The 8536-nt window shown below is 36.3% G+C and overlaps 2 protein-coding genes across 2 annotated transcripts; both read right to left on the reverse strand.

The window, feature by feature from the left end:
• Nucleotides 1-1026: 1026 nt before the first annotated feature.
• On the reverse strand, nt 1027-1896 carry LOC140829881 (uncharacterized). The gene has a single exon (XM_073193165.1). It carries the CDS (start codon nt 1784-1786, stop codon nt 1172-1174), a length of 615 nt encoding a protein of 204 aa, XP_073049266.1. The 5' UTR covers nt 1787-1896; the 3' UTR covers nt 1027-1171.
• Nucleotides 1897-3811: 1915 nt separating this feature from the next.
• Nucleotides 3812-7990, reverse strand: LOC140828932 (serine/threonine-protein phosphatase PP-X isozyme 2-like). The gene is given in 9 exon segments (XM_073191808.1): nt 3812-4217; nt 4605-4683; nt 4759-5027; nt 5111-5186; nt 5455-5540; nt 5616-5678; nt 5835-5867; nt 5869-5988; nt 7569-7990. Coding segments are annotated over 9 exon segments (918 nt in total). The 5' UTR covers nt 7710-7990; the 3' UTR covers nt 3812-4166.
• Between the last annotated feature and the right edge of the window lie 546 nt (nt 7991-8536).

The following is an 8536-nucleotide window of genomic DNA, read 5'->3' on the forward strand; positions in this document are numbered from 1 at the left end:
AATTGGTTCAAATTAATTTTGCTTCCCAAAAAATCGTTTTTTGGGTTTATATTGCCATTTTTTGGGTTTATTGCGTGAACATGTTTAATAGAAGTCGTAAGTATTAAAATTTTCACGAGACAATGATAAGTACAGTATGTCAGACAGTAAAATTGAGTTTACAGATTTATTGTTGCAATCATTGTAATAATTTAAAATTTTCGAAATGAATGTACCAAATTAATTTAATTCATTTTAAATTAATAAACTATATTGAATTTGACTTGGAAACCAATCAAATAAAAAAAATTTATACTACTTTCGAGCAAAATAACATATCATCAACTTATTATTTATGTTAACAGACACATGCAGTTAGGTTTGATATTAATTAGTTTTTCAGTTAACGAACTTTTGTTTACCAAAAAAAAAAATCAGTTAATGCCATAGCGAGTAGAGTTACTGCTCTCCCTCTCAAAGGAGCCATATTATTAATTAGTCTGATATATATCACTACACATTACCACAATATTACAATTATCACTTCATATTTAATTATAATTGTAATTATTAAAAAAATTAATGAAATTTATAAATCGTGATATCATATCATGTGAATATTATTTATAAACAGAAACCTTACCCTTTTTTTTCATGTCAAAAAGCTCACGAACGAATATCACAAGACTGTTACGAATAAGGAAGAAACTAAGAAATTTCGATACAAAGCAGATAAAATAGACCAAATTTGATTAACCTAAAGTTACAAGTTATATTATGTTTTTAGCTGACATTACTATTATTAATATTATAAGCGTGAAAATTTTGAAATAATGTACAATATGATTATGGAAATATACAATGATTTCATATAATAATAAATATGAGCAGAAACTCTTATAATAACCTCGATTTTGTGATATTATTTATAGATCTTGATATAAAAAATATTACTAAACTTTTTTTTTTCAAATATATATCAAATCGATTTATCTTATAAATATATACACATGAAACGGCCTAAAAAAAACTACTTAAAAGACAATATTATGAACTCCAACGAACAGAAAATTAATATAGTTTCTGAAGAACTGATCAAAATATCTACAAGGAGTCCATGCTTATACAAAAGGGACACTATTAATAATGGAAAGTGATCGAAAAAAGAGAACAAACCCAAGGAAAAATCCATCTATAGCTTGCTTCTGTAATGGCAAGACTGATTCACTATTCTCTGGCTCCCGAGATCGATTATCAAATCACAGTTGCTGTAGGTGACTACGTGAAAACTGAACAGAATCCGCACTTTCCCCGAGATTCTGAGGTACGTCTGAAGCGGCAGCGTTCCGGAGACAACATCGGAGTAGAATTCGGAGTTGGAAAGCAAGCGATCTGCCATCAAGGAGAGGGTCAGGTTCAGACCGCGTGTATCCCGCGCGCCGATGCTTCCTGCAGGTAAGGGGACCTCCCCAACGTCGTTCCCCTTGAACCTGAGGTAGCACGTGCTGTTGGAGTATTTGAAGGACACGCGGTTGGGGTTCCTGACGGTGACGCCGGTGTCGAGGGTGAGGTTGATGGAGACTCGGAGGGGGAGCAGGTTGACGGAGAAATCGACGTCAGAGAGGGTGATGGAATCAACGGTGGTGGTGGGACGCTTGGGTTTGAAAACCGTGAGGCCGAGGATGAGGCAGAGCAGACCCAGGCCCAGTATGAAGGCGATCAAGCACAAGCATATGTATCTCTTTCTTCGCTTTCTGGTGAGTTTACGCTCCTTCTTGTATGCTAATGGCTGTGTTTCCACATCCATGCGTAAAAGATTTCTGCTAAGAAAATCTCAAGAACCACACTACATTTTTTTCGTGAGTGGATTTGGAGATTTAAGGGGTGGGGATGGTGGTGGGTAGTAGGTGTCGGGTGATGGGCGGTTGTGAAAGCAATTATTATTGGCTAATTTCATCACCACTCTTTGTTATATATATAAAAAAAAAAAGCAGCATGAAAAATTAATAATAAATATGATAGATTCATATTTTAAAAAATCAGACATCAAATTCTTTGTTAAAATGAAGAAATGTGTTTTACTTTTAAAAAATATAAGAATTTATTATCCTATGAATATTTTTTTGAGAATTGTTAGAAGATTATTATCTAGGCAAAAACTTGTGTGAGACGGTCTCACGTATCGTATTTTGTGAGACATATATCTTATTTTGCTAAGAATATTAATTTTTATTGTGAATATCGATAGAGTTGATCTGTTCCACCGATAAATATTCGTAGAGTCCTACTCTACTATATGATAATGAGATTGAACTAATACCAATAAGTTGATATTACTTTTCAAATGGGTTTTATTTTCTTAGTGTAAAGTATAGAAAAGTCATGAATACGGATGTGTCACTATATAGGCTTTAAATTGCAATAAATACTTGTCATGTAGAGCTTAACTAAGTCCAAATTCCTATCATTTAGGATGATGAAATAGGGTGGTTTCTTTTTCATATTAGAATTATTATATTTTTTCTGTATCAAATATTAAATTTTAACTTAAGCCCGTTATTTCCAACTTTGTTTTAAAAGAGTATTATCATATATTTATTTCTTATTTTGTTAAAATATTTATGTATTAACTTTATTTTTTAAGTAATTTATTCTTTTATTCTATTTAATTATTCCTTATTTAAATTATTTCTAAAACAATAAACACAATTTAAAAAATAAAATAAATAAATGTTGGGGCGCCGCATAGCGCTGCGCTAGAAGTTGGACGTGGCCTAGGCAGGGTCGTTGTGAGACGAGTAAAAATGTTTTATTTCTCGTAGATTTGATTTGTTTTTTTTTTTTTTTTCTAAAAAACATCTAATCTAATAAAACTAGTGAGATTTGAATCCAAAATCAGAGTCCCATCTTTACTGCTGAACCAAGTGATAAAAACTTGTGTGAGACGGTTTCACGGGTCGTATTTTGTGAGACAGATCTCTTATTTGGATCCTCCATTAAAAAATATTACTTTTTATGTTAAGAGTATTATTTTTTATTGTAAATATCAGTAGGATTGATCCGTCTCATAGATAAAGATTCGTGAGACCATCTCAAAAAAAACCTACTCAAACCAAGTGATTCGGTTGTACATTATTTACTAATCACTAGGATTTTGAGACGTGTTTTCCCGGTTGATTCGATGCCCCCACACCATATCAAGGGCCAGGATTTCATTTCATTTCATTGGGGGGGGGGGGGGGGGGAATTAAAAAAAAAAAAATGGGCCAGAAAAAATTCTGGGTTTGTTTCACCCTACCCGTGCAGGCAGTAACGGCCCGGATCACTCCACATGAGTGATCCGGGCCCACTTCCCTGTAAAAAAAAAAAATGGCTCGGATTTATCCGAGTCGTTGGATCGACCCCTGCAGACAGTACCTGCACGGGTAGAGTCGAACGAACCAAAATTCTGGCCCTTGGATGCACCCCTGCAGGCACGGCCTGCAGGGGTAGCATGAAATATTCCTGTTTTCCCATCCTACCATTTAATTTTTGGACTAGAAGTATTGTAACAGTCGCTCGAGGTTATTGGCTAAACATTTATTCGGCCCCCAACAGAAGGATGTTCATGTGAACATGCAAGGTAGCTTCTCGAATAAACTCACAAAAAGTCAAAGATATGTGATGGATCACTTACTCCAACTCAAGGACTTGCAGTATGAAAATTTTTTAAAAAACAAGAACACAGGTAAATGATTTTACAGAAGCCACGTGACGGTGGATGAGCTAGAATGCACTATATTGTGATCAATGGGCACACGGAAAATCTCAACATTTGGGCATTGGCACAATCGAATATCAAAAAAATTATAAATGTTCGCTCCTCCAGGAGGGCAAATTATATGCATGCATATACAGTAATTCTGTGAATTTGACAGAATTCTAAGTTCATTGCGTTTAGCACACTATTATTACAAGAATACAGAGGCCAAAGGATTAAAGAATACAGAACGCATTCAGATGGATAGAGGAGGAGTGCGACTTGCGAGCATCTTGCGTGACTTGTTGTTTTAACCCCTGAAACATGATGTTTTAACTCATCCATATAGCTGAAGCAACATTCATCCTCTGCCACACCACAGTATCCACTCCGAGTATGAGATTGCTCCTTCAATAGTTTCGATTTATAAAGTTTGTGGACTTCATTCCTACAAGAAGTAATCCGGAGGTGGTTTCTTGGCAGGTGCTCCTCTTATTTCCTGCATTTCACCAAAAGCCGTTCAAAACACCTTTCACGAGGCAAAGTGGGGTTTATTTCCTATGCTACCATACTATATAGATTTACATGTTGATATTGTCATTCTCATTCGACTCTTATGCATGTTCCTCATTTATATTAATGTCAAGTGTGGAGTAGCATAGAAGTGGATACCCGCATAACTAGACTGTAAAACATGCCTCAACTAGAAGCACACACTTCTTAGAATTGATACACAGTTAATGCGGCATGCCAAAAACCATATGCTTCTGAAAGTTTCAATAGCAATCTCACGTCAACCTAGTCTGTAATACCTCACAGTAGAAGAAAAACAGTCGATAGGGGCCAGGGCGGAAATTCAAAGACAAGAAACAACATATGCACACACCTGCGGAGCTGCATCAAAGACACGAAACTTCCTTTCCAGGTTTTCATCCAGCTCAAGAATTGCAGCTACATTCCCACATCTGCATCATAACCTTTTTTTTTCAACATTGAAGGAGAAAAAAACTAAAGAATCAATAACAACTGAAATCATTTACCTGTAGCAGTAATTTGGAGCTGACCAAACCGTAACTATCTGATCGCTGAACATCCATTTATAGCCTTCCATTACCAACTGATGGGCACGACAGATATAATCAATATCATTTGCACGATTAAACGTAGAGACAACACTGCCTCCAAATAGGAAACCTGCACCACGTGGGCTCAAGCCCCAACCATCAACAACGTCTTCTGGATCTGACCAAAGGAGATCACACATGGCACCATCATGAGGTACTTCTTGCTTACGGTCAATTATTCGAATCTGACACACAGATGATCCAATAATTTACTAGCATTTCACAACTAAGCGGGCAAAAAATACTGAAGCAGAACATTTTTTGAAACCTGGTCCAGTGTGGATATTGCAGGAGATAGCCCACCATGAACTGAAAATATCTTGTTCTCAATAAGCGCAGACAGGCTGCCAGATGTTGGAATCACAAGTATCATTTAATGCCTCGAAAAGAAATCAAGGCAATGACCCAAGAATAATACAAATTTGACAAGAATGTTGGTGTATGAGGAATTTAAACACTTAATTTGACGACACTAATGCATAATCTGAGGGAATTGATAATTCACCTTCACATTTTCAAAGTTTTTTTCCTACCGTCCTCGCACAAAATTGAACCGATACAAGCAAACAAATTCATAGCAAAGATCTAACTGGAAATTAGAGAAGTTCAAACCTTAAATAGTCAAAAATATCGGTGCAATATCTCCAAACATTAGCAGAACCATATTTTCGCAAGCACTCATCATAGAAACCATATACCTGGAAAAGGGGGAATATGATAAGGACATCTTGCCATATAATAGCTCAAAACTCAGGAAAAACATAGTTCCTAACCTGTGTTATCTGCCGGCTTTCATGGTTTCCCCTTATCAGAGTTATCCTATCTGGATATCTTACCTGCCAATGCACTATCTATTAGTTGAGTCACGATTGTGGGTATCTGTTGTCTGGAAACACAAAATATTTGATACTCAAAAGTAACTGTCCGTGTTGTCAGGAAACATGATGTAAATTTCAAATGCTTTGCTCTTCTCAAAAAAGTAAAACCAATACCTTCAGCGCGAGAAGCAGCAGAAACGTCTCAACCTGAGTAATACCCCCTATCAACAAAATCTCCAAGAAACAAGTAATTTGTCTTGGGACAATCACCTCCAACTTTAAAAAGCTCATTCATGTCATAGAATTGCCCATGGATGTCACCACATATCTACATAAAAACAACAATCCAGATAAGAAATACTGGCAAGGGGTAAAATATCATCGAAACTAAAAGGAAAAAGCTATCACCCCATATTTATACCTACAATCGTGTATCAGAAATATAGCTCTGTGCCTTCAGAAAATAAACAAAGGAAGGGAGGTCTCTCAGGGGTTTTTTACTCTCTAATTTTCTTGGATGATTAGGGCATGAAATCACTTCAAAACAAATGCATAGCAACAATATCCACTAAATAACTAATTAGGATACTTCGTAACTAGAGCTACATTTGGATGCCAATGCCCAAATAATTTCCTAGTTCACAGATTAAGTTTCTCGAGATCCAACAGTTCAAAAGGGTGTCAATTTTAAAGTATTAGCTCCACTATTTTCAGTCTCATAAATCAGATCGAGGTGATTCTGAAGCTCAGAATGCCATTGTATTCAGCGTTGAGATTCAAGTGCAAAACTGAACAGTACTGGCAGATGATATCAGCCACCTAAAACCTCCAAAGTTATTTGATGTTGACCACTGATGATATAGTCAGAGGTTACTGTCATCTCTTTCTGTGGATTTGTGGGCATTTTTAATCAGTCTCCTGGCCACTTACGTGGGAACTCAAGTAAATGTAAGGTCATGGTTGGAGTACCATTTAAGTAATTGCTTTGCCTTCCTTTGTCAAAATAGGTAGAGAATAGTTACAATAAGTGTATGAAATCACATATGAATCAGCAATCTACAGCAACTAGGGAAATCTCATAGAGTGAATCTATGTCATAGTCATTAAATTGGGCGGTTAATATATGTGGTAAAAGAACTTCTGGTTGCATCATGCATGAAACTACTACTTAGACTCCCTCCCTCGGACATCGCTTTATTGTTGTCATGATTCTTTGAGTTATCATTATTTGTTTCTCGATGCTAGAAGGTGTTCATCTGTCTTCTTACGTATCACCAAGATTTATCATACATGGATTAACTTAAACAGCTCTTACAACTACAGTTGCTGGCTGACTGACAACTTGTTATCCATTTCACTCATCTCATAGCAACCGACTATCATAAACACACTAAAAATTAGTGAGATTCAGTAACTGTAAGAAAAGTAGTCTGAAAAAAAATATCATGGCAGAGGTTGGTTACTTGGTTTGTGGTCAGGACTAATTTTTTCTTCTGAAAACTCCACGTTTCTGTAGGTTAGGACCGCTGTTTTCAAGCAAAACCTCCAAAAATATTTACTTTTCAAAATCCATTTGCCATTCCACGTCTAGAAACGACAATAAAGCCTTTTCCTTTCATTTATTTCCAAAAAATTACAGCACAATTTCAGCGGCAATCTACTTGTAATGCTATTTTTTTGCAGAGTCTCAAATTTTCAAAATTCTCAAATCCTCCAATCTAATATTTGTCAGAAAATGAAACGGGTAGCTGAACATATGCAGCCATCAAACTTCTACAAGAAATTCCACTAATTTCGCCTCCTTACTCAAGTTCTAATATTAATTCACTGTCTTCGTGTCAATTACGCAGACCATAAATACCATGAACCTGCTAAGAAAATATATTCAAAATTTTCTTCGTTACTTACAGTGACAGGAGCGTCAACTCTCTGAACATTACTCTCTTCGACGAGGATTTCCATGGCTTTCATACAGAGAGCCTTGACTTCCGATTCTTTGAGCGGCTCGCATCTTTTCAGTAGCTCTATTTGCCGGTCTAAGTCCGACATCTTCCCAGATTCAAACCTCGAACTACAAACCCTTCTACAATTTCACTCAATAAATCAGACCCTTAATGAATAATCGAAGAAATCGTGATTCCCATAACTTAATATTGGCAAATATTACTCCCATCCGTAATTGACGTTAGCAGTAGTGAGGTTCACTACTTTTTTGAGTGACCTCTCTTTTTCTCCCCCCCTCTCTCACTCCGTCTGGGTTTTCGAGATTCGCAATCGCTCAGGTGCGAATTTTACAAAACCGTAATTTTAGTCCCTAATTTATGGGTTTTTTTACACCCTAATTTATGAGTTTATTTTTTAAAAAAAAAATGAACACTACATATTCATCAAGTCCTGTTTTACGCACGAGGCGAAAAAAAAAAGAATCGTTTGCGCAAACACAGTTTCTAAAAACCCGTAAAAATTGTCGAGCCAAATCATTCGTCACTTGGTTTGCATTTCTCCCACAATGATATATCTGAACGCCTTGAAGTCTGGAAGTTAGCTTACTGATTTGTTCAGCAATCGTGTTGTCTGAACAAGACCGGACTTGTTCTTTTATGTTTTGAAAAACATGGATAGCATATGTCTCAATTATTACCTCGTACCACTTTGAGTTGATGGTCCTCTCGAGCCGTTCCTTGACAGCAATCAATTCAGCAGTATGGGAAGAGAATTCTCCAAGAAGAAGTCATCCTTATGCAGATATCAACATGCCGTTACTCACGATCCCCACTCCGACTTGGTTCATATTGATTTAACTACGGCTGCATCAACATTCATTTTACTTTCAAGATCTTTGCATTGTCCATGATCAACTACCTATTGAAATAACA

The sequence above is a fragment of the Primulina eburnea genome, chromosome 4 (assembly GCF_022965805.1).
Source record: "Primulina eburnea isolate SZY01 chromosome 4, ASM2296580v1, whole genome shotgun sequence".
Classification (NCBI taxonomy): domain Eukaryota; kingdom Viridiplantae; phylum Streptophyta; class Magnoliopsida; order Lamiales; family Gesneriaceae; genus Primulina; species Primulina eburnea.

Bases quoted from the DNA above. Each gene is read 5' to 3' on its own strand.
- LOC140829881 (XM_073193165.1), bottom strand. From the start codon at position 1,786: ATGGATGTGGAAACACAGCCATTAGCATACAAGAAGGAGCGTAAACTC.